The sequence below is a fragment of the Tenrec ecaudatus genome, chromosome 1 (assembly GCF_050624435.1).
Source record: "Tenrec ecaudatus isolate mTenEca1 chromosome 1, mTenEca1.hap1, whole genome shotgun sequence".
In the NCBI taxonomy this organism is placed as follows: Eukaryota; Metazoa; Chordata; class Mammalia; order Afrosoricida; family Tenrecidae; genus Tenrec; species Tenrec ecaudatus.
In genome coordinates this window covers 60,267,916-60,294,670 of record NC_134530.1, presented here as the reverse complement: position 1 = coordinate 60,294,670, position 26,755 = coordinate 60,267,916, and the positions used below count along the sequence as shown (strand labels likewise).

The 26,755-nt window shown below is 42.3% G+C and overlaps 1 protein-coding gene and 1 pseudogene across 1 annotated transcript in view; one reads left to right on the top strand and one right to left on the bottom strand.

The window, feature by feature from the left end:
• Positions 1 to 26,755, bottom strand: part of THRAP3 (thyroid hormone receptor associated protein 3) — a 47,444-nt gene that overhangs the window by 6,289 nt on the left and 14,400 nt on the right. The window contains exons 2-8 of the mRNA XM_075553938.1: positions 22,081 to 22,189; positions 10,708 to 10,875; positions 4,907 to 5,809; positions 2,730 to 3,443; positions 1,727 to 1,899; positions 1,025 to 1,136; positions 273 to 357 (exon numbers count right to left, since the gene is read on the bottom strand). Of these exons, the coding sequence (XP_075410053.1) occupies positions 273 to 357; positions 1,025 to 1,136; positions 1,727 to 1,899; positions 2,730 to 3,443; positions 4,907 to 5,809; positions 10,708 to 10,844 (2,124 nt within the window). The 5' untranslated portion in view covers positions 10,845 to 10,875; positions 22,081 to 22,189. The remainder of the gene's footprint in view (positions 1 to 272; positions 358 to 1,024; positions 1,137 to 1,726; positions 1,900 to 2,729; positions 3,444 to 4,906; positions 5,810 to 10,707; positions 10,876 to 22,080; positions 22,190 to 26,755) is intronic.
• LOC142428863 (large ribosomal subunit protein eL33 pseudogene) lies at positions 9,108 to 9,458 on the top strand (annotated as a pseudogene).

Genomic DNA, 26,755 nt, shown 5'->3' with positions numbered 1-26,755 from the left:
CATGGGCACTTGTTCCAAAACTCCTCTCTTTTTTTTTCTCAAGCTCACCTCAATAGACTTTGGGGTCATTTACCATATTCTAACCACTTCACAAAGGTTGTTGATACATTTAATAAAAATTTAACCCTTTGTAGTTCATTTTTAGAATTATGCCCATCCTTAAAAGAAAAACACAAACTTAAGTAGAGAGTAATTTAAACAAACACATTTCTGTCAAGTTCATGCCCAACGCACTCATTCTGTTGGAATTACTGATCAAAGCAACAGTTCACCTTGTAGCCAGGTTCCCGTGGGCTTTTCATCTCGTCATGAGTCAAACCATGTTTTCTGAATGTACTGGGGGAAATGTCTATCCTTCTAAAATTGAAAACACAAAAGCGGTGTAATATTCCACTGCGTGTGTACAGTATTGCTAATGGTCATTCTCAAGCAGGGAAGTGGGTTTTAGCCATTCCGATTTATTACCTTTTTACAGTGTAAAAGATACACTGTGATTATTCTTGTTTTACGTATGTAGGTACATTTATAGAGCACATGTCTATAAAATCATACACACTCTTTCCTCCCCATACTCAAAGGTGGTACTTGTTCTCTCCCAGCAAGACCTGCCCACTCACGGCCACGCCCACCACCCCAGGATCACGAGAATCTCCATGCCCGGAAACCTCAAAGAGCAGTTCTCATCTTGGAAATCAGAGCATAGGGACCCATTATTACCCTTTGCGATGAAGTCTAAGTGAAAAGAAACTGACTACCCACCCCCTAAGAGACTCATATGCCCATGCATGGTCTTTCCATCTACTGCATCAGGCTGAAAAACACGTGGCCAACCCCCAAGGTAATGCGTTTATCAAGAGAGCGGTTCCCGGCAGGCCCCACGCTCGCAACTGCTGTCATTAAAGCATCTCTCTGGACGGCGCTACCAGAATCTGCTCATGCTCTCAACGTGGCACCGAAAAACCAAATGGACTATCTGGGGCCAACTCTTTGATTACAACCTCTTATGTGCGACTGAGGACCTCACCTGTGTATCTCTGGGCTTTTCTTGTTTTTAGCTGCCTCCTGCTCCGTTCCTCTCTTTATATATTTAGTAAAGCGTTCATGCAACGTCATTCCTGAAGACCCAAAGTGGTGCTCTGGAAATACAAAGGCACACAGCACACATTCATTTACCAAGGTGGGCACAATGTGCAACTCTTAGATGCACCTGCAACCACAGACCCGTATGCACAACTCCACAGGACAGACTGAAAAGAGGAAGGGCACATACTATTCCAATGCTGGCTACTGGATTTCTGATTGTAGCTCCTTTGCCTTAGGACATAGACACAAAGATGGACATTTGGAGCACGCTTCCTTTGAGAGCCCAGCACTAACCCACTCCCGCTGCTCTTTACACCTGAGGTGAAGCTCTGCAAGAGACCGCCAGCTACATCTGTCTGCTGGAAAAGGAAGAGGGAGGCTCTGGAGAGGGGCAACAAAAGCCTCATTGTTCTAGCAATCAAAACCTCCAAGGCAAAGAGTTTACCTGTTTTCTCATTTCAAAACATTCAGTTCTGTAATTAAAAAGTGGCAAATTTTCCCTGGAAATTTCCACCAAGCAAGTCCCAGCTTCATAGGCAGTTTAAATGAGCTAAAGGCCCCCAAAAGGCTCCCTATTGACTCACTCATGCTTCTGTTGAAGATTGGAAAGAGGAACCTGAAGTAGGCTAGCATCTGGACCCACCTTTCACATGATGCACAATGGTCACTATATGCTGGGCAAACAATTCGGAGGGGCTCCGCTGAGACTGAGCTGACTGTATGTGCTGAAAAATGGAACGGAATTCCTGTTCCTTTTTGTTACTGTGGACCAAATCCCGACAAAGCTTGCGTTCTTGAGCCAATAAACCACTGGGTCTGAAAAAGAAACAAAGGCAGGGCCAGATGTAACAAGATATACACAAGGCAGAACATGTAAACCACAACAACGCAATACTTTTGTGTTCCCCTGAAGAATTTAAGTGAATTTTGTGTTGTGAATTAGACAGGGGTTTACATTTCAAGATCCCCAAGGAATTTAAAGACCTACCCATTCATTTTTTTCCTCTCTCTCTACGTAAGTTTAAAAGCAGCCTCAATGTGCCAGAAAGGCATTCAAATGCTCCATGTTCCCAATTTCCCACTGGGGATCTTTACTTGGAACAAATGAGGGGGAGGGGACAGTTTCTAAACTGTGAAGAGTCACTGACCGTTCTAACCTACACAGCCGATGGGAGACTATTTCACATGGTGAGCAGCCACAATGAAGGTCAGGAAAGCCATTCAAGGCTGACTGTCAAAATGCTACTCTAAGCACACAACAGTTGCCTTGGCTGCACTCTTCCCCAAAGCAGGGGGCAGAGAGAGAGAGAGAGAGAGAGAGACGTGCATGACGATGAAGAGTCTGTTGACACAGACGCCTGCAAGAGGGGCTTCAGGGAACGAGTCAGGAATAAACAGAACAATGGAAGCTGATGGCAGCAAAGGCAAAGGGCTAGAGAAGATGGGACCCAAAACCAGTTGCTAAGGACTGCAAGGATGAGTCCGTCACCTCTCTGTCAAGTGCCCCAGGACACTCACTTGGAGACACACAGGCCTCGCTAGGAGGGCGGAATACAGAAGGAGCCTGTCCTAGCTTCCGAGTGCCCTCAAGGACGCACCACCTGGGCCACCACAGCCTCTGAGGATCACGAAGGTCTACATCTCACCGTGCAAGATCCTCGTCAAAGGAGTCCATCCGGACATTGACCTGGGCCTCTCGAGTAATGGAAAAGGAAGACCTCCCCGTGGGAAAGTCTCCTTGGCCTCCCAGCTTGTCTCGGCTCTCAGAGGTCTTTCTGGGGGGGGGCGACGAGCTTTTCTCACGAGCTGCCTTGTATGCGGTCACTCGGAAATTCTTTTCAGGCACAAACCCTCTGTGGCCCCCCTCGCTTCTCTTGGATCCTCCTCGGTCCTCCTTTTTGGATCTTTCTGAGAAGGGCTCCTCGTCCAGCTCCTCTGTTTTCCTCTGCTTGTCCTTCCCTGAGGATGAGTACACCAGGCCCTCCCACTTGCCCGACTTCTCCTCCTCCTGGTTTTTGTTGGCGCCTGCTATGACTTTGGACATAAATTTGGGCTCATCGTCAAATTCCGATTCCTTCCTTCCTTTAGCTTTGTCCTTATCTTGGTCATCCAGGTCATCCTTGTGGAAGTCTGCCATCTTCTTTTCAAAGTCATCTCGCAGCTTATACCGTTTAGGAGACTGGCTGCCCCGGAAGGACTTCTCAGCATCACTTCTGGGAGCAAATGGATCAGATTTCATTTTTGAATCACCCAAGCCTATGTCAGAGAAGCTCCCTTTTTCTTTCATCTTCTCTTTATCAGTATTTGTTTGTTTCTGCTCCTTATCTTTTCCATTATCAGTCTTCTGGTCATCTAGATATCTAGTTACAAGAACACAAGGGAGACACACAAGAGGCTTCTTAAGCAACATGCTCTAAAGCAGCTGGTTGTGATGCTCAGAGCCAGTTGTATGGATTCGTGTTATCAAAGGACTTTATTTCCTTACTCTCTGAAAGTGCTAACTTCTGAAAAGCCAATCTAAAATCTAAACAGATCTACAAATTTCTAAAGAGAAAAACACAATCCATGGAGTTGTGTACATATGCAACAAAAGGGCGTTTTTAGGATACCCAAAAAAACCAAACCTACTTACCTGTTAATGTGGTCTAGGGGAAGAAAAATTACGGTCTTACCCAACAACTTCACTCAGTCACTGAAAATCTGCTTTCAGCAAAGTTAACATAGAATGATCAACCTTGGATTGTTTTGCTTTTATACAACACATATTTGGAAACATAAGTCTCAAGAGAGACTTCAAATTTGATGCAAGTCACCTAGAAGATCTAAGTGTAAAATGTACTGTGAACACAAATAAAAAAAAAAGGCAGGTTAATAGGAGGGGCCGAAATCACCATACTGTTCCTTATAGAAAACCTTAAGTCTTCTCATGAGGGGGCTATTCTGTCAAGGAACCAAACTTGTACTTAAAGGGGAGTAGATTCTGAACATTTCTAACACTAATGCTTGAGAATGCTTAACCAAGTTATAATTGGATTGGTAAGGCAACAAAAGCAGAACTATCAAAGGACAGTAAGCCATCAAAAACTGTAATAATGAGGGGCAGGGGAGAGAGAAACCGACTGGTCAGTGCCAGTCCCCCTTGATGACAAGCTGATTAGTCCCACTGCAACTTTCCTATAAGCTCTCCGTCATCCCAATCCATCCAGAGACACACACAAAAGATTCATGGTCCAACTCACCGTGTCCCCCAGGGCAGAAAGACTGGTATGAAGGAAGCACTGGCATGCAGCCCGTTGGCTTCTACTGGGACACGCACCCACCTCGTGGTTATTAAGGCCTTCCTGGACTAAGCCTTGGTTTTTCCCATTCTGCCCAGTCTCCTCAACTGTTGACTGTGAGAGTGCAGCTCTTCCCCATGGCGGGCTGGTGTAGATCGATCACAGCAGATGGTGGGTCCTAGAGGGCCCAACAGCTCCAATGGCCACTCATTTTGGCAATAGTTTGTTTTTGGTAGCTGTGGACCCACAAATCTATACTGCTCTCTGGCTTACATTGGTAGACTCCAAGGCAAATTTTAAATGTGAAAACATCATTGTAGAGTAGTCTAAAGAAACTTTATGCTGCAATACAAATTCAGGAAGGTAGGAAAACTAGAGTTAAGCTAAAGGTTTCCTTGGATAGTGTTTTTACAGTTAATGAAAAGTTTAGGAAGCAAAAATTACCTTATTACCATTAATGAGAACTCTAACTTAGATCCCATTACAATTAAAGTGCCAGCCGGTGCGAGAGAAGCACCAGCGGCCAGGGGACACCAGATACTTGCCTCTTGGTATACGCTGCTCCTCCTGAAGCAGCTGTCTCCTCCTTCTGAGACAAGCCGTATGTGGAGCCAGTGCTCGGAGGACTCTTACCCACAGGGCTCTTTTTGGATGGACTCAAGGATCCTGAGCCATGGTCGAATTGCCCTTGGTGTGTCCCTGCCTGATATCCAGCACCACTTGACAGCGTTGAGCCCATCTGGGACGTGTTGGAGAGTGGAGGGCTAGGCTTTGGCACAGGGCTGGGACGGGGTGACCGCCGCCTCACCACCACAGACTGAAGAGGGCTCTTGAGAGCAGGGCTTCGCTCCCTGGGGCTTAGGTCAGATACAGCCGAGGCCCTTGATGCCGACCCAGAGCCATAAGGGGCATCTGACCAGGGCTTCGAGCCCTCCGAGCCCTTTGCATCTTGAGAAGTACCTCCAGAGAATGTCTGCTCCTTGGTCTCATCACCCTGGCTCTCCCCAGCAGCCTGGGATGGCCGACTATCCTTGGAAGAGGACTTTTTCTCCTTCGCAGACTTGCGCTTAGAAGATTCCACTCGGCTGTGGTTGGAGGAAGAACGAGAGGATGAGGAGCGCCTTGACCTGTCAGAGGAAGACTTATCGGAGTTTCTAGAATGGCTCCTGGACCTGGGTGAAGGGGACCTTCTCTTTGGGGACCGGGATCGGGACCGGCCCCGACGAGGGCTGTAGGCTTGCCGGTAATTCTGCCAATTGGAGCGGTAGTTTCCATAGCCACCTCGGTTATACTGGCCCCAGGGGTAAAAGCCTCTGTTGCGCCCACGGAAATAGTAGGGCCTTCGATAACCTCGGTTGTGGCCCCGGAAGTCACGGTTCTGATACACCCTGGGGTGGTTGCGCTCTCTGTTATGGGCCGGAGAGTATGATCTGGAACGAGACCTAGAACTGAATGAAAGGGGGGGGGAGAGAGACAGAGTTGAATGTTTAACCCAAGGACACTTTACACAAGAAAACCTGCAAAAACCAACATTGCAACCCATCCTGTTTCCCCTATCATTCATTTTTTAGAGTTTTGTTTCCAAAGCAAGGATGACAACAATTACTAATCAACAGTAGGACCCTGAATGTTCCTCATTAAGATGACATTTAGAGAGGAGATGCATCTCTAAGGTGACTAAAGGGTATGACAGTTTTCTTAACGTTGTAAACTAAACAAAGACATTTTAACATGGCGAGTTTTCACAGAGAGGGGCTTTTACTGCTCCCTAGTCCTTGGAAGGAAGGATAAAAATGCCAGCTAGACAGGTAAAACCATTCCGGTCTTCTTTCTGACTCCTAGACTGCTACACCAGCTCACTCCCTATCTCATAGACTTGTTTGTGCAGGACTGGTATCTTTGTCCCTACTAAGACCAAGTGACGTAAAAATATAGCCAACAACAGCCTGTATCACATGACATTTAAATAGGGACTTGGGAAATGCATCCATTCAAAGCATAAGCAAATGTACAAAAAACAAATCAGCAAAACATAAATACTGTGTTTTACTGGGGACTTAGAAATGGTTTTGTCATTTAGTGTCAAATTTCCTAATTGCCACAAGAGGGCACTATTTGACCACAAGGCACCCAACTACAGGAGGGTAAGCTCTAAGTGAAAACCAGCCAAACACAATACTAATGAGTCCACTCTAACTCACACTGGTTACCCCATAGCATAAAGATCTGCTCCTATGGGTTCCCAAGTTTTTAAATCTTTATAGAAACAGAAACACCTCATCTTTCTCGCAGAGCAGCTGATGGGTTCAAACTACTGATCTTATAGTGAACAGCCCACCGCATAACCCATTACTCCATCAGGGGCCCCTAACTCACTGTAATTGACTCATACTCAACAGTGACTCTACTGGACAAAGTAAAACTGCCCTTGTGAGCTTCTGAGACTAATTGTTTATGGGAGTAGAGCCTCATCTTTCTCTCCAACCACTCATGGTTTCAAACTGCTGACCTTGCAGTTAAGCAGTCCAATGCATAACCCACTTCCCCACCAGGGTTAACAACTCTAGAAACAGCGTCCTACCTCCACCCCTGTACCCCAAAACACAACCACTTTTTCCAAGTCCACCTGAGGCCTAGTATGCTATTTCTCTTCACTGAAAAATATAGAAGTGTAATTTAGCCAAGGAACATTTCTAGAACCACTTTGTCAGAGCATGTCCCTGGTGCCAGGCTCTATCAACACCAGAGCTTTGCTTCCATCAACAAGTCGAAACCTTCATTTGTTGGTGTAAATAGCCACTCAGGTTCTTGGATACAACTCAGCAGCTTATCATGTACATTAATTAGTATTCCTTAATGAGTTAAATAGTACTATGTGAAACTTACTAGAACATTCAATTCAAAAATATATTCTTTATATCTAGAATTAAAAACAATCTCTTAATTGGCAAGCCTTCTCTTATCAGGTCTGAACAGTACAGATGTACTCTAGTTTATAAAAAATAAGTTAACAATGTACTAGTTTAACAACTTTACAAAAAAACTTCTACAGACACTTAAATTCCATTTTATCTACAGTAGGACCCATTTTCCCACCATCTATTATCTTTCTTTTGTGCTAAATCTTTTTGTACCTCAAGAATAGCAACTAGCACATAGGTTGCTGCGTAAGTACAATTGAAAAAGAACTTACCTTCCACACTTTTTCATTCGCAAACAGTAACAATATAAAGGAAGAAGAAAGGAGAGGCAGATGCAGCTATGTGACTGAACATGACCAGATTAAAAGGCTAGACTTGAAGGAGGTGGTCCACCACCAGCACTAAGGAGGGTTTAATTCATGTTCCCGTCCTCAGGGGCTGCTGCTGCTGCGTCTGTTACCCATTACTAGTGAAGGGAGCACCCTGTGGCATACTGAATCCAAACCCACAGTCAATGCACAGACGCAGGGATGTGAGTCTCTGCAGATTGCAAATGAAGTTATTTAATGAGAAGTCACTTAAGAGGATACAGTCTGTGAAACACAAGGAAAAAAATCATTTTTCTCCAAATCTGTATAACTCAGCAGCTTGTTAATTTAAAGGCACAGTGACTCAAACTCCTGGACAGTATAGTTTGTGGGAGAGGGAAAACAAAGGGGGGGGGGGGAGACATGAAACAGGTAAGCCAGAAATAAAAATGGAATGTTCAGTGGCAAATTTATGTTGCTAAAAAACAAGAGACGTCAGACTAGGCTCAAGAGCAGGTTTTCTTCTGGAGAAATCTCCAAAAATACAAACTCCTGGGTAACAGATAACACACAACTCTAAGCCTATCTCAGCACACAGTACCAGCCTAAGATCTTTCCCCTCCTTTAAGAGCCAATGACTACACCAAATGATTTGCAGAATAAGGAGACAAGACCTGTCCAAACAGATCTGCCCGACTTTGAGGTAGTCACAAATATTTCAGAGTTGGCTAGCATTTTTCAATTTAGTTTGTATCATTAACTTTGTCCCCTAGTTTTGGACAAATTATTTAGTGCCCATTGATTAGATAGGAGTTACTGAATCCTCTGCTCAGTTCAGTGGCCTTCAGTACAATTTCTTGAGATAGACGTGAAATTATTTAGTAAGGTTTTCCCATTCTTTGGGGGAATACAAGGAGGTGGAGTTTTTCTTATATGGCAACAGACACCACTGGGCAATAGATAGGCTCTAGTGTAATGCTTGAATGAAGTTTGATATAAAAACGTTATGTCCAGACACATGGAACAGAGAAAAAGAAAAACTAGTACTGTAAAAAAAATAACAAAAAAAAAAAAACCTAGGAACGGTCATCCTCAAAATGTAATGTTAGCTTAAAAACTATCTACAGAGATATGTGTTTGTACAAAACACACCAGTAAGTATGTACATTTAGGTAGTTTCCAAGGGAAGAACTCAAAACATTTCTAACCCCTACAATTTATCAAAGACATTAATATATACACACAGCTAACCTCTTTTTTTAATAAATCATTTTACTGGGGGCTTTACAACTCTTATCACAATCCATACATCTACCCATTGTGTTGAGCACTTTGGACATTTGCTGCCATCATTTTCAAAACATTTTCTTTCTACTTGAACTCTTGGTATCCCCTCAATTTTACCCCTCCCTCCCACACCCTTCCTTCCCTCATGAGCCCTTGATAATTTATAAATTATTATATTTTTGTCCGCCATATTGGAGCCTGTGGAGGCCTGCTGGGAACAGGACTTCTAAATGGCAAATGTGTCTGGCAGGCTGTGGTCCAAGGACATTTTTGCTGGCTATAAATGGGGTCTATGGAACCAGAGGGAACACATGGCTCTTCTTAAAACTGAAGGTGCTCATGCCAGAGATGAACAGAATTTTATTTAGGCAAGAGATGTGCTTATGTGTACAAAGCAAAAAACAAACAGTGACTCTTGGCGGCAAACCTAACAAAACCAGAGGCATCTGGGGAAAGGTAACTCGTGCCCATGGAAACAATGGCATGGTTCAGGCCAAATTCCAGACCAACCTGCCTGCTAAGGCTACTGGACACAGAATCCGTGTGATGCTGTACCCCTCAAGAATTTAAACTTAAAAGTAAATAAAATTGTGCTTTTTTTTTTTCTTACACTGACCAGTGTCTCCCTTTACCTACTTTTCTGTTGTCCACCCCCATGGGAGAATGTTATAGATAGATCATTGTGATCGGTTCCCCTTTCTCCACTCACCTTTCCCTTACCCTCCTGGTATGGCTACTCTCAATATTGGTCCCGAGGGAGTGTATCTGTTCTGGATTCCCTGTGTTTCCAACTTTTACCTATATCCGACACACAACTAATTTTTGTTCAACCTCTGGTTTAAAATTATTTTTCAGGGAAGCTTCTCTGTTGGCAGGGGAAAAACCCACTGCCACTTCTTTAATGGATTTACTTTAAATTATCCATTTATCTTGGAAAAGGATTCTGGATGCTTTACTGAAACGGGAGGGGTTTCAAGTAGCAAACCTAAGAAATCACCACCCTCAACCAGTACCTAAATTCAACCACATACGCCAAAATCACAAAAGAAATTCCTATCTATTCAAAGGTTTTTAATCTATCCACAAATGAAAATTAAAAACACTTTAATTAAAAAGTACAACTCACAACATAACAAAAGACGGATGATGCTGGAGGCTATAACAACCTACCTCAAGATATAACTGAAATAGGGAAATCCACTAAACGTGTAGGAACTGACTTAAAGCATATCAGCAATAAATTCAAAATTATTATTTTTACATGTAGTTAAAATGCGATTTCTAAAACAGAGATTTGTAGGTATTTTTAAAAAGTGTTTTACAGGATAGATGCAGGTGTTTAGTAATTGGCACATTTAATGTATACATATAACTCCTGATAGGTTTTCTAAAGGTCCATCCTTTTTTGGGGGGCAGGGTGTCTGTGTGTGTGAAGATTTCTCTCTTTTCCGATGATAACCACACTAATCCTGTAGCTATCCTTTTTTTCGCTGCTAATGCAGAAAAAACTTGTCGAAGCCTCCAAAATTGCTCCAGTGAAAAAGGATCGGGTATAGCAATCTGAAGCAAGGAGCTAAAATAAAAATAAAGTGGTCCTTCTTCCAAAGTAGATGAGAAATAAGAGGTGCTGAGGAGAAAAGGAAGTAGCAGAAATATGGTAATCAAAAGCTGACTTGAATTTATTGAGTTTGAAGAGATCTGGGATCTCTTACAGCCCAACCGTCTACCTTCAATTCAAGCCAACTCCCAATCCACGACACTCCCAGAAAGAATCTAACAAAAAGCCTTCAGACCATTATTGACAGATGCAATACAAAACAGCACTCTTACCTCAGCCTGCGCTTCCTTGAACGAGACACAGACCGACTCCGGGACCGAGACTTTGAAAATGAACGAGAACGAGATCTTGATCCAGATCTTGACCGAGAAGAGCGAGATCCAGACTTGGACTTATTTGTTTTTGACATCTCTGAAAGGAGGGTCACGCTTTAATTATACCTAAATGTAAGAAAATACATGTAAACAAATTAGTGTCTTTTAAAATTGGACACAGAAATTTGAAACAGAAAACCAGATATAATGATGGACTGAAAGAACTTTTGGCCCTTCCAGCAAAAGGTTTCTACACAACACGAATTTCTCCCAAAGCCACAAGAAGGGGTAAAGAGGAAACCTAACACGTGCGCCTCACCTGGGAGCGCTGGGCTGTAGAATGGCGGCAAGGTGAAGGGGCAGCCAGTGATTTGGCATATACAGGCTTTTACTCAGCAGGAATTTTTTGAGGGCTAGGTCAGTGGTTAATAAAGTACTCAGACAAGTAGTTACATAATTTCATGTCAACTTGAAGGTATCACACCCTGACGTGACTCCTTGTGGGCATGGAAAGGAGAACCCACATAAAGGAGGGACTCGGAACCATGCATATTTTCTCTCTCTCTGCCTCCCACCTTCCTGCTGGCTGACCCTGGCTGCTGGGAGCTTTGTGATGTGGCCACCACCATTAGATCCACACAACTTTGCACCTACCAGCCTATGGTCGTCCTGCATTCTGCAACATTGCATGTGGCTGTGTGAGTCTGAAGGGGGCCTTATGGACTAATATTGGACTTATGGACTGTGCTGGGAGCTTTGCTTAATATATAATTATTTCTCAATATGAAGCTCTCTCTTGCATACATGAGTGTCACTGGATTTCTCTAGTTAACCCAGCCTAACACACATACTTTCAACAATAAAGAAACCCTGTGCAATGTGGTTACACAACATGACAATTCTGACCATTTCTCTACTCCTTATCTTACATAGGACCTTCTAAGCCATGATCATAGCCTTAATATTTACTTTCAAAGAATTGGTAAAGCAAGTGAGAAAGAACATTCTCAAATATTCTAAAGCCAGATAACATCATTTTATAGGCAATTTTCAAAGCATTTATCTTTTTGAAAATTTTCATTATCATTGCCTTTTGTAATCAGCATCTTTAAAAATCATAAAATCAAACATCTGCAAATGAGCATGTTACTAATACGTCAACATGTAGGGTACTGAATCCATAAGCATAGGACGGAAGTAATTTATACAGTGAAGAGCCATCACTTCCATAGCTTTTCATCAGCACTGAGAAATAACATTCTTCTGTGGTCATTTTCCCACTGAGACTAGGCCATCCCCAGCCCGCAAAGAATGACCAGAGAGCCTCGAAGTTGCCCTGAGAGGTGAAAGCTGGAGTGGTCTACCAGGAGCACTTTTCAAGCCAACTCATTCCTCTGCGGTTTCCAGGTGGTTATGTGCTGGACTGCTAACCTAAGGACAGCCATTCCAAACCACCAGCTGCTCTCAGGACACCCCTAAGGGCACTACACTACCCTCCACTACAGGGTCAGAAAAGACTGAATGGCAATGAGTTTTCTTTTGGTTTTGAGTTCCCTTTAGGCTACAAAAAAAACAAGTGTTAAACATGGGGGGGGGGGGGGGTGCGGTCAACATGGCAAGTCTTTTTAAAAGGTTAAACTGTCTTTACCCAAGTGACTTATTTAACTGCCAGGCAGATCAATGGTCCTTGAGAACAGTTAGCTGATAGATGGATTTTACTTAAGAACAAAACACGTATGAACTGTAGTAAAGACTTGTATAGCCCCCAACAAAATAATCTGTTTTAATAATAAAATAAAGCAAAAAAGAAAACTAACACAAATGCCAAAACTGTGGTCCTTAAGATATGTAATATCACATAACTTCTACATAGTTAACAGATCTAATTGTCAGAGAAAGCTAAAGCAATCTACTATCTACATCAAAAATCAAAGACATGAAGAATTAGATTACTCCTCTCCCTCCAGGGCTGTCCCTTCCGCGACCCCCTTCCCCGCACAAATAGTACCTAGTGTTTGGCTAGTCTTATGCTTGGCACATGGGGTCTGCCAGGCTCAAGAAAACACAAACCTTTGGGAGGAGTCACTACAGTGTGCCCCAGGGTTTGGATGCTGAGCATGGCTGATTGAGAGGTTCTATCTGGCAAGGGGCTGAGTTCCTAGAATTAGGTAGTGCCCAAAACAATTTCTCAAGAGGGCACCCTGAGGGCGTTTCCAAGCATGGCAGCCCTGAATGATCAAGCTGACATGAAAGCAACACACCACTATGCCTTGGTCCATTAATACTAACTAGGTTCACATTCAAAAGGCTGCAGAAAGGCCTTAAGTTTAAATGGTTTGTGCATATGGGGAAAAAAAAGACTTGCCCGTCAATAAAAAGCTAAGAAAAGTATACTCAGGAGCTTCAAAAGGTTCATGGAAAAGGGATTTAAAAGAATATGGAATGTTTTCACGAACTTTTAAGTTCCCTCGTACTATTACCCCAAAACAAAGCAATACAAAATTAAAATATGAAAACGAAATCTGACCTAAGCCCTTCCACATGTATAAAGTTGATTCAAAATTAAATCTGTAAGATTAAATCTCTGAACCCCTAGATTAAGCCACCTACCTGAGTGAGGAGTGGGGTGGAGATCCACACTGAACTTTTTGGCATGATTCCCCAGGAGATTTAATGTCTGCGCAGTGATTTCTCTTTCTACTTCTTTAACTTTTTGTCCACCCTTACTCTACAACTAAACTTACTATTTATAAAAAACTTGCTATTATCTCAATCAACATTCAATTTCTCTTTTTTTGTTTCCTTTTTAAACATTTTATTAGGGGCTCCTACAACTCTTATCACAATCCATACATATACATACATCAATTGTATAAAGCACATCCGTACATTCTTTGCCCTAATCATTCTCAAAGCATTTGCTCCCCACTTAAGCCCTCTGCACCAGGTCCTCTTTTTTCCCCTCCCTCCCCGCAACATTCAATTTCTTTAAGAGATCTTGTGTACTTTTAAAGAGCATTTCCTTCTGATAGTGTTGTCATTTCAGTGCCTGCATCATAACCAATTTCAGACAACACCATTTGCTAGATATACTCCTGAGAAGCACCAGGTTTTTAAATAGTGCTAGTTGCTTCCCTGCAGCAGCCAGGAAGCACCCAGCAGTGGTTTTTCTTAGATTAGAACACACCATAAAGTTTTCATTGCCAATCCTTATTCCAAAGGCTCACAAATGAAAAGCCAAATGTTAAAAAGTAGGAGTTTTACAAAGTAACACTTATTTTAATTTAAATGGGTGGTTTTTCCTCCCTGATAAATGGGTGATATGTAACCCAATTCAAACAGATTAAAATGTCATTTCACGCTGCCGATTTGTCAGTTTGTTGTACTGACATGGCTTGCGTGCTGCTATGACACTGAAGTTATACCCCCTGTACTTTTAAGTTCCAGGTCTCTAACTGGTGGACAAGTTTCAGAAGAACTTCCAGACTAAACCAAACACGTACAAATAACCTAGCCAATGAAAAGCCTTACTGACCACAAGAGAATATAGTAGCTGGCTTGCTGTGTCCACATCAGGAGCGTCACTAATTAGAGGACACACGTGTAGAGGCCACATGTTTGGTGGAATAGTCAATAAGGGCGTTAGAGATCTCTGAGGTGGACTGGGCAATCGCCTCAATGAAGGGCTTGAATAGGCTGCTTATATCCTGTAGTATTCAGACACCATGCTCTTCACAGCCTGGCTTTTTGCATTATTTGCTCAGCATAAAGGCTAAGCATGGTGAAAGGCTACAACCCTGACACTGATCTTTCCTAATTTTAAACCACGCAGAATTCCCTTGTTCGGTTAAAACAATGCTTCTTGGTCTCTAAAAGCTCACAAAAGCACAAGTAAGTGTGCTGAAATTCCTAGTCTTAGTAATGCTAGCCACAGTTTGCTACAATCCACAATTTAATGCCTTTATATAGTCAATAAAATTCAAGCAAGCATCTGCTATTTTCTACTTTGAGCCAGGATCCAACTGATGCCAACAATGTTCCTTCTCTTGTGTTCTCTTCAGAATCCAAGGAGTTCAAAATCACCAGCTGCACAGGAGAAAATGAGTCTCCAGTCTCCTAAGAATTACAGCCTAAGGAACCCACTGGAGCACTTAGTTCGGCACTGCCCTGTAGAGACACTATGAGTAGGAATCAACTTGGTGGCAGAGTTTAGTTTTGCTTTTCTTCTGGATCCAGCTTGGATTTCTAACAGTTCTCCACCGATGTATGGATGCAGCATTACAAAACTATTCTCAGCAAAATGTTGCTTCTATGTAACATTCGTGGTGTTGCTCAATAATTTTGGGTCATCTTTCTTTGGTTCAAATATGGATCTCCTCTAAACGGTTGGCCAAGTGGCTGTCTTCCAAATTTCCTGGCATAGAAAAGTGACTGCTTCCAGTGATGCATTGTTATTGAAGCATTTGAACGGATATTATCCTTGTTTTTGACTAATTCCTTCACTGGAACTTGGCCTGCTTCCTTCAATACGATTACTTCTTGATCAGATGCTACTTTTTTTAATTAAAATGGCTGAATGACAACTCTTTCTGGTACCACGGTTCTAGGTACTCAGTCCTTCCATCTTTTGATTGTGTTCGCGGTTTTGCTCAGAATTCCTTAGCAATCCAAGGCCTGAATTTTTTTTTTATTCTTTCACCTTGAGACATGTTGACCATGTTCGCCCTTCCTCGGGTGTTCTAACTCCAGGTCTTGGCACACTTCATTATAATGGTTTACTTCATCTTCTTGGCCTGCCCTTCCACATTTTCTGGTCAGCTCTTTTATTTTGTCTTCCACTCACAGTAACTACTCTATGTTCAAAGCAAGCTGGAGTCTCTTCTGACATACTTTGGTCCTTTTTCTTCTTAATGACCTTTTGCTTTTTTCATGTATGACGCTCTTGCTCTCACCCACAACTCAAATGGTCTTCAATCATTGGTGTTCAATGTGTCGACTTTATATTCCTGAACTGGCAGGATACACTCAGACCATATTTGGTTCTCATGGCCTTCCAGCAGTTTCCTTTCAAACACCAAGGTCTTATTTTCTAGCTACAGATCCTTCCTTTGTTTCCAACTTTTGTATCAAATCACAAGTACAATATATACCTAAGCATAAGCCGACCCAAATACCAGTCGAGGCACCTAATTTACCACAAAAACCGCATTTTTTAAAATGTGCTGAATGCTATGGGGGACAACACTGGAGACAGTGCAGGAATTGTGCCCAATCTGACCCCACCTCACTGAGACAAAGCACGAATGGTGCAACAGAACAGCAATGACAGCAGAGCAACGAGGTCCCCAGGAAATACCATAAATAGCCTTTGGGGCCAGGGTGTGCCACCCCACCATACTCGACCGGAAAATACTCCTAAAAGGTAGCCAAACAGAACTTGAACTATTTCCAGGCTCTTTTTTTTGGGTCACTGGTTTTTATGTTATGTTTACTTTTGTTGGTTTGTTTTGCTGTCTTGTTTTTTGTGCATATTATCTCTGCAGGTCTACCTAGATAAGATAGGCAGGATAAACAATCTGGAGGAGAAAACAACCAGACCATCTGTTGGGGGGAGAGGGAAAAGGAAGTAGATGTTAACAAACCCAGGGACAAGGGAACAGCAAGTGACCCAAAATCAGGGGTGAGGAGGGTGTAAGAGGCCTGGTAGGGTTTGATCAAGGGCAATGAGAAATTACTGAAGCCTAAATGAAGGCTGATGAAGGCTGAGGAATTACTGAAACCCAAATGAAGGGACAAGATGAAAGTAAAAGGAAATAGATAGGAGGCAAAGAAGATTTATGGAGGTCTAATTATAGGCATGTACAAGTGTACATATTTTTATATATGACGATGGGGAAATAGATCTATGCACATACATTTATAGGTTTAGTATTAAGGTAGCAGAAGGACATTGGACCTCCACACAAGTACTCCCTCAACGCAAGAACATTTTGTTCTATTAGCCTGGCATGCCATGATTCTCCCCTTCCGGACATGATTGCTGAAAACAAAGTGGGTGCATAAGCAAATGTGGTGAAGAAAGCTGATGGTGCCGAGCTATAAAAAGATACAGCATCTGGGGTCTTAAAGGCTTGAAGGTAAACAGCGGCCATCTACTTGAGAAGCAACAAAGCCCACATGGAAGAAGTACACCAGCCTGTGTGATCATGAGGTGTCCACAGGATCCGATCATCAAGCATCTAATACCCAGAACACAACTATACCCAAGGTGAGTGGGGGGGGGGGTGGAGCATGGAGTGGAGACCCAGTGCCCATGTAGACAACTGGACATCTCCTCACATAGGGGTCATAGGGAAGAGATGAGCCAGTCAGGAAGTAGTATGTCACCGATGAAATACACAATTTTCCTCTAGTTTCCTTCTCCCCACTATCATGACCTCAATTCTATCTTACAAATAGGCTTAGACCAGAGCATGCACACTGATACAAATAAGAGCTGCAAACACAGGGAATCCAGGATAGGTAAATCCCTCAGGGCCAACCAAGGAGAGTAGATACCAGGATTAGAGGAGGGTGGGGGGCGTGAAGGGGGAAATGGATCACAGGACCAACTAGAATCTCCTCCCAGGGGGACGAATACCGGAAAAGTGGATGAGGGGCGAAGGAGGGCGATGTAAGGTACGGAAAAAATAACCTACAACTTATCAAGCATTTGTGAGGGCGAGTGGGGGCCGGAAGGGGGAGGAAAGGGGAGCTGATATCAGGGGCTCAAGTGAGAAGAGAATGCTTAGAAAATTATGATAGCGGCATAAGTGCAGATGTGCTTGACACATTGGAGGAATGTATGGATTGTGTTAAGATGTTCAGAGGCTCCAATAAAAGTATTTAAAAAAATAAACATCCCAGTTTATAAAGTAGCTTTCTCATTAAAGTAAACTCCCCAATTCCTGACCTTTAGTTATAGGAGTAAGATTAACGTGAGCACAGGAACCCTGGTGGCACTGTCAGGTAAGTGCTGTGACTCGAGCCGCCCAGCTGCCAAAGGGAGAAAGAAGAGGCTAGTTTTACCGCCTCAGAAACGTTGTTCTGGTTTCTGTGAGTGGGAACTGACGATGACAGTGCAGAGCTTTTGTTTTTAGTGAGAATATAATCTCAAAAACAAGAAAACAAAAAAGCACCCACACTAGCTGGAACCAAGAGTGCTGTTTATTCAATCAATATTTATTGAGTACTTTACTCTATGCCAGGCATTGCATTATAATAGTTAATAAGGACAAGTTCTGTCCTCTCGTAATTACAGGTTGAAAAATACATTTTAAAGTATTTTTCAGGCTCAAAGTAAGACTGTGGAGGTTTTCTTTAGCTTTAAAGAACAGTGAAGCAAGTGCAAAATTAAAAGTGAAAAAAAGTCACTTGTGAGATCTTGTCAGCTTCTTTGAACTGAAATTGTCTTAAGTATTAAAAATAAGGAAAGCACTTAAGTTACCAAAGGTATCAATAGACATACTAATGTTGCTAACAGGGAAATTTTTTCAAGGATCGTTTGTTGGCCTTTAGGAGTTTTTTCCAGTCCAGTCTGTTGGGGCACCACGCCCTGGCCCCAAAGTCCACCTTCAGAATTCCCTGGAGACCTTTCCGCTCCATTCCCTTGCTGTTCTGCTGCACTCCCCCAGTGCTTTGCCTCGGTGTGGCGGGTTCAGGTCAGGTGCAATTCCCACACTGTGTCTCCGGTGCTATCCCCTGCAGGGCCATGGGTCAGTGAGGGACGTCATGTCTCATAGTGGGGCTGGTCATGTGGTCCTCTCTGTGGACTGGCTGCTCTAATTGGGGTCATCATCCTCAGGGCCTGGTGGGCCAGGATGTGCTCCACTCTCTCCTACTCTCCCTTCATCTGCTCACTAATAGGGAAATTTTTGTGGGGTATAGGGGAACAGTTTATAGTAGCTTCCCAAGTTTCTCTACAGCTCAAACTATTCTGAAATAAGCATAGGAGTAACAGTACCTGTAACTCTTAGTCATGCAGACCACAGGACAAAAATAACTGGGAGGAACCAATCCCTCTCCTCCCTTCCCCCACCCCTGTAAGAAACAGCCAGTTCTCATTGTTTTTAATGTTACATTTCATGGGCATGAAGACAGGCGCTTCTATTAAGCAGTTACATGCTGAAGCTTATCCATCTCAAATGGATGGCGAGATTCTGCATGGAGTAGTGGCCGTCACCCATCAGCTGGACAAGACATTCATTTACTACTGTCTGCTGATGTGTAAATGGAAGCAGTGTGATTCATCTCACAAAACCATAAAGGTAGAGCGTCTGGAAGAGGTCTATAGTATTTACAGCTTAAGCTAAAGTTAGCTGCAGTCCCACAGTGAGAAAGGAAGATATTTTGGGAAGGTCCCTGGGTTTCAGTAAGTCTATTTATTTTCCTGCTATTTATCTGCCTTTAAGTGTGTGTGTATATAACAGATAGTAAGTACAAGCACATTTCTACTTTTCCTAGCTAAATTGGCCTATGCTGAAATGAAAAACGACACTAGAAGGCAGAAAAAGGTAATGGTCTATATTCTCCAGGTCATGATCTCTAGAAAACAAGTTCCTTTGTTATGAGGTTAGCAGGGATGTTGGCAGGCTGCTGGGACCATTAATTTGGAACTTTTTCTTTATTATATCCCCAGTGAATATAATTTGTGGTACATCCTCCTGCATTTTAATGCAATGAGTGCCTACTGGACTTGAAATCATCTATGCAATTAATCTGTCATCATTAGAGAAATAAAAATAGTATCGTCAGCAGCTTAAAGAACCTTCCTATCTCCCCAGAGGATCCCCTCATATCCCCAAATTAGAGTAACAGCAATTAATACCATTTTAAATGGGTTTATATGATCACTGGGGAATGAGATCTTCTCGTTTTTGTTTTAAACCTCAACTTTCTAACTTAATAAAGATACTGTCTAGCCTCGATTCTAGATGTTAAGGAAAACCAGTTTTTAAACTAAATTTGGAAGTCAACAGTGACATTTCATTAATTTCAAAAATGAAATTAATCCCAAGACTTTGGACTGAACAAATGGTATACACTGCAAACATCTACAAAAGCTTTAAAAAATATGTCCATCCACAAAGATCCATATTCAGAAGTCTGGAAGGGGGTTCAGTCAGTGGAATGTGCACACTAAAGATTCCAAGGAATAAGTCTGCAGTCATTCTTGATCATGTGAACAGTGCACATCAAGTGACCATACACGCGTCTGTTTACACAGAGGCCAACATAAAGCACAGCTACGATTATCTTACTGGAAATAAGTTGTCTCACATCTTTTCAAGATCAGATTACTTTCTCACAAGGTTATCACACAAAAGTATAAGGAGGCAGAAGAGGAGGAGATGGTAGGAATGGTGGTGGGTGTATTATCACCTTACAAAAAGAAACCTGACCTTTGTCCCCAGGCCCTTCCAAGCTCAGAGGTTCTAACCTGTGGGTCATGACCCCATTGGGGAGGGGGGAGGAGGCTCAAATGATCTTTTCACAGGGGTTGCCCGATTCATAACAAAAGCAAAATTACAGTGATGAAGTAGCAACGAAAATAATGTTATGGTTGGGGGAGTTACCACAACCTGAGGATTGTATTAAAGGGTGCGGCATTCGGAAGGTGGAGACCCACTGCATACAGCTGGACTACACCAGACACTAATAAGTGAGGGCAGACCAGACCTGAGGGCCTACTATTAACAGAGGCTCAGGAAGCATGACAGTCTACAGTGTCCAATAATATGACTAATGAGTAGCCAAAAGCGTGTGAGCAATTAATTACCTAAGATGATTACCCATCAGGAGTAAAGAGTGATGAAAATTGAAACACACATGGAAATTTACAAATAGTCCATGTAAGTTTCAGTCTCCACAACCCTGAGCCCTCAAGAAGTGGGCTACACTACAACTGTTCTGAAAAGGGTCACATGAGAAGGTCCTGAATACAGTGGGATAAAAAAGGGGGACAAATCATAAAGACCACAGGTTTACTGGCGGACAGAGACTACTGACCTATGGCTCTTAAGACATGCTTCAGGCCTGGAACTGTGTTCAATGCCACGGCTCAGTTTGCAGATACTCGATGATAAAGGGACCTTCTTAACAATAGTGTGGTGCACACACCTTAGAACAGTGGATCCGAAGAGGCATCTCAAAGATGATGAAACATGAACACAGAGAGGTGCTGGAATATAATTTGGAAAACTGATCCTTCTAGCTAAACTCTGAAGAGGAATTACTAGGAAAGACAGAAAATCCAGCAAAATAAAAATAATTTTACAGTAATTAATAACCAGAATAGTCCCAAAGGAAAGATGAAAGATTTCCCAAATCTTAAACTCTTCTGTGATGTTACCTTTGAACACAACCATGATATTTTCAACCGTGAATATTGCACTAACCAAATCTGAGGAGTGTGGGGTAGCTGGGAAAATCCATTACAAACACCCACTACCCAGCTTAGTAAACGAGCATTAAAGGAATGGCCAATCAGCAAGCGGCCATTGTGAATTCAGAAAGGGGCTAACAAGAGAAACCTCTAGAGTTGAAAGTTACTACTTCCAAGGACTGGAAATAACACAGGGAGGGCTGCCATTGCCAGACCTCGCAGCCGCACCCGCACCCCAATAAAAAGCCTGGACAGCAGTTTGGTATGTCAACATAGAATTTTGGGGGACATGTATTACTATAACATCAAAACTAAACATTACAAATACATGTAACACTTTTAAAAGTCAAGACTGTACTATGGGAAAGAGAGCAAATGTGTGTAATGTATTCATGTCCGTCACAGAAATCATTGATGGGAAGAAATTGGTGGGGGGTGGGGGCGGGGGACTGTCTACAAAAAGAGATTAAACACAAATTCATATGCAAATAACATTTGAGCAGGCTTCCGTTTATGAAAAAGGGAATTAAAAGAATGGGATTTTTCTGCACACTTTTCTGAAGCTCTCTTGTAGGTAAACACTGTACACCAAAACATTAGCTGATTACATGTGTAAGCCAAGTTTACAGAAGATCTTAAGTACTTCCAAAAGAATACACTTAATTAAAATAAAGTGGGGGGGAGGGATATTTACTGATTCTTCAATTTAGAAGGGCATCAGAGAATAAAGCTACTTAATTTATTTCAATTTATTAAACTAAACAAACACTGTAACAAGTAACCAGAACTTCCATTAGGAAGCTTCCTAACAATCAATTTGTAACTAAAGACTGATTTGACAAACTGGGTAGTTAGTTACCAGTTTTCTCTCCGCCCCCGCGCCCCCCCCCCCACCCCAAGGCACTTACCCGATTTGAAGAAAGAATAATTTGCACTGGGTCCTAGACAGACACCACCACCTCAATAGTAACACTGGCAGCGCCACTGGCTTCTCCAGTTTGCAGCCAGGTAGTAAACCTGGAATCAGAGGAAATAAAAAGCCTTGATAAAATGACTGCATAAGTAGAGCTAGAAATATAACAGTAAAAGATGTATTTCAGTTCTCAACTTCAAATGGACCTAAGCTTCTCTCATATAGTGCTCAGGTCTGACCGGGCTGTCTATGTACATATGTGTCTATCTCGTTTTCATCTACTCAAGCCACTGCGATAAAGGCTGGGGGTGTGGAAAGCTAAAACCTTCCTTCTTGCAACCTGATCTTCCACTGGCTATATTTCAGGCGCTAGAGTTTGCATTATGCAAGACAATTTCACAAGCTCCATAATTCACCCTGGACAAGCCCACAGGAAATGTATGAAAGAAAAAATGTAACTCAGGTCTTGTGGGGCTAAATTTTTAAGGCTCCCCACCACCGCCCACCGGCCGCCCATAGTTGCAGAGGGATTCCGTATGCTTCCCCACCCATCATTTCTTGCAGTGTTAAACTTAATACATTTCAAGTTAAGACTCCTTCCTACCCGTCAAAGCACTTACACAAAAACAACCTTTAAATTCTAAACATTCCTAGATCTAAACGTTAATGTGACCATAAATCAAAAAATAGTGGCGTCTAAAACACACAGCAAAATCATGTTCCAAGATCAAGCTCAGGTATAAAGTCACTATCTTCACTTGTGGCTTGTTAAAATCTTTACCATTCATTCCTATCACTAAAAAGGTAGAAAGGTACCTAAAATCTAAATAATCTGAAGACAATCTTTCTGCCTGCATTAACATATTTGGGATTAACTCTTTAGTGACGGCGTGTAGTGTCCAGCACCTAGGATAACCTCTCGGGCTGAGTCTAGCAGCAAATATACTCATGTCCCCCTATACTACTAAGAATACATAATGTAACATTAATTCAATTGTTGTGTGAAGATAACAAATCTTCTTTATCCATGTTATCCACAGCTCTCAGGATAACTTCATTAAAAATATACAGGAAAAAATTTTTTTAAAAATATATATACAGGAAACTTTGTCTTTGGGCTTCAGTGATCCAGTATGTAGCAAATACTTTCTTTGGTGTCAAGGTACAGCCTTCCCGATCTCCCATGTCAATATCTGGAGCTGCTAGTTCATTTTCCACCCTTGGTAATAGTGTCTCAGGTGTGGGTTAACCATCCTAACTTTCTCTACAAGCCATAGTTTGCACATGAACCATGGGATCACCCGGCCCACCCACACACGAACCCTCAGCACCACCACCACCACTCAACTCTACTCATTCTTTTAGGCCATATCATCTCACACAAGGTTTAGCCATTGCTCCTTTGTGTAAGTCAGGCAAGTCTCACCTTACACTCATCTCATTTTATCTGTTTTTATGTCAATTGACCCCACTGGGCTGTGAACTCTTTAACACTGATACAATTTTGCTGAGTAAACAAAATACCGTATATACTTGTATTAGCCGATCTGCTACCAGCCGAGGCACCTAATTTCACCACAAAAACTGCATTAAAAATATGTTGGAGGCCAAAGCCCAAGTGTCGGCCACTGGAGATCCCCTCACAGAGGGGTTTAGGAGAGGAGATGGGTCAGTCAGGGTGCAATGTAGTACCGATGAAGAACACAGCTTTCCCCCAGATCCTGGATGCTTCCTCCCCCCAACTACAATGATCCGAATTCTACCTTGCAGGACTGGATGGGGAAGAGGTTGTACACTGGTGCATATGAGGGCTGGAGGCACAGGGAATTCAGGGTGGACGATACCTTCAGGACCAGGGGTGTGAGGGGCGATGCTGGGAGAGTGGAGGGCGAGTGGGTTGGAAAGAGGGAACTGATTACAAGGACCCACATGTGACCTCCTCCCAGGGAGATGGACCGGCAGAGAAGGGGGGGAAGGGAGACTCCGGATAGGGCAAGATGTGACAAAATAACAATCTATAAATTATCAAGGGCTCATGAAGGAAGGGGGAGCGGGGAGGGAGGGGAAAAAAAGAGGACCTGATGCGGAGGGCTTAAGTGGAGAGCAAATGCTTTGGGAGTGATTAGGGCAAAGAATGTACAGATGTGCTTTATACAATTGATGTATGTATATGTGTGGATTGTGATAAGAGTTGTATGAGCCCCTAATAAAATGTTAAAAAAAGAAAAGAAAATGATTGGGGCAAAGAATGTACAGATGTGCTTTATACAATTGATGTATGTATATGTATGGATTGTGCTAAGAGTTGTATGAGCCCCTAATAAAATGTTTAAAAAAATATATGCTGGAGGAACTCAGTTTACACTCAAGTATATACGGTACCTAAGTAACAAACTCCTGGCCTAGACCAGAGACAAATAATCAACAGTGTGAAGAGCCAATAAATCCTACTCAAAAAAATACTAACAGGATTACACTTCAATCTAGAGGAAATTAGTATTCAGTGAGATTAAAGAACATGCTGACATTTAGTTAATAAAGAAAACAAATCTATGTACTGCTTTCCAGAACTCATTCTTTCAAAATTCTGTGGCATACATCCTTGCAGTTTATTCTTGTAATCTCCTAGGTTACAGCAGCGAAACTCCTTTCTCTAGATCTCCTAAATCCAGAGCAGCTCCAGGGGCTCACACAGTCTTGTCTGCGGGGCCAAGTGAGGAAAATCCCAATGATTGCTACAAAACTGAGAGCTGGCCTTTCTGTACACACCTATCCAGATGGCAAATACAAACAGCTCTTCCATTCTCCTACCCCACCAGGTTTCCTTGCTAATTAAGCACTTACCAGATGTTGGCAGGAATTTTATCATTCCAATAAGTCTTAAATTTCTCGTTTTGATGGGCAGAGAAGCAAACCTGAGGCCCTGACCTGTCATTAGCCTGTGACTGTAAAGAGACACCTGCTGCCACAGGTTTTCCTCCCCATCACCACCCAGCAGCTTTCTCCTGCCTTTGTCATCCGGCTAACCACCCACTAGGCTGTCTTTTCAGCCTCTTATCTGGGGTGTCCCTCATGCCAAAGTATTACCCAGGCCATGCCAGCAATGCCAACAATTTTTCTTTTTTTACCTCATGAATCATTAATTGTTCATTTATTCAACAAAGCTCTTACTTATTAGGCACCTACTACATGCCAGGCAGTGTTCAAGACACTGGATATTCACCAGTCCTTTCCTTTCTGGACTTCACATCCTATGTAGAATAAGGGGAAGTGAATTTGAACAATACTGTTTAAACAGAAAGAAACACCAGGCTATTTAATTTACTGATTTTCCACACTGTCACAAATTAAAGCAAAAATATCTGTATTTCTGAGTGATGAATATTGCTCCATTGAACCCCATATGCTTAAATACAGGCTTAGGATATTTCCATATCCTTGTAAGAATGTATCTAGGTAAATTATAGAACACACAAGTGGGAAAATTATGGAAATTTCAGGTGTCTCTTTACAGTCACGGCTAATGATCAGTCAGAGCCTGTTTGCTTCTCTGTCATTCAAAACAATGAGAAATGTAAGACTTGATGGAATGATAAAATTCCTGCCATAACCACGCTGAAGGACTGAGACGTTTGAGGGGATAGGACCAGTCTCGGGGGCCACCTAGGTCAACTGGTTTCACACAGTTCAGAAAAATTATGTTCTACATCTTATTTCAGTGTGTATCAAAATGTAGTATTAGAAACTTACAACTGGCCATCTAAGATGTAACTATTAGTCCATCCAGAACACAAAAGAGTGAAGACAATCAAAGGCTCAAAAAATAAATAAATTAGTTCAACTAATGGATCACGCAAACCACGGAACTGGAATGGTGCTACTACGAAGTGCTCTGATCCTGGTCACGACAGCTGGTCCTAGAGAGAGTGGGAGAAACAGACCAAAACAAAAATAACTGATTGTGCTATGTGATGATACAACTCTTCTTGATAAGACTGAACTACTGAATTGTAATTGATGTGAATTACAAGCCCAAAACACTACTGGGTAAAAAAATACCCTCAAAATAATTTTAAAAGACCAGACTTACTAGTCTGACAGACTGACAAAACCCTCGGGGATCTTGGCCTTAGACATTCTTCAAACTTGGAAATGAACTTACTCCCAGAGATTACCTTTGATGCAAAAAGACAGGTCTATAGTGAACACCCATTCAGAACACACTCCTCAGAAAAATTAACCTTGAGACCAAGAATAACACTCAGCATGCAGATGCAGCAACCTACAGAAGTAGGAAGGCTGCTGTTACACTGAGGATTTCTACTAAATCTTATAAAAATAAAATATGTACAAAGATCCTTCCAAAAGTTCATCGGAAAATTTCATAATCTTTTCATTTTTCCATGAACTTCCTGAAACATCCTCAAATGAACTTTTGAATGGCAAACTAGTTTGCTCTATAAACCTTCAAATTACAGTGCCTCACCCCCTCAAATCATGAGGGTGCAACATAAAGAATTAACTTTTAAAAATGAATACTGTTGAGACTATGTACACCAACCATCACATAGGATTTGGAAATTTAGGGTTTTGGTGTCATGCAAAATCCGTTAACTGGCCCAACAATATGGTTAGTGCTTCTGTCCCACCTTCTGGTTCTTGCACAATGT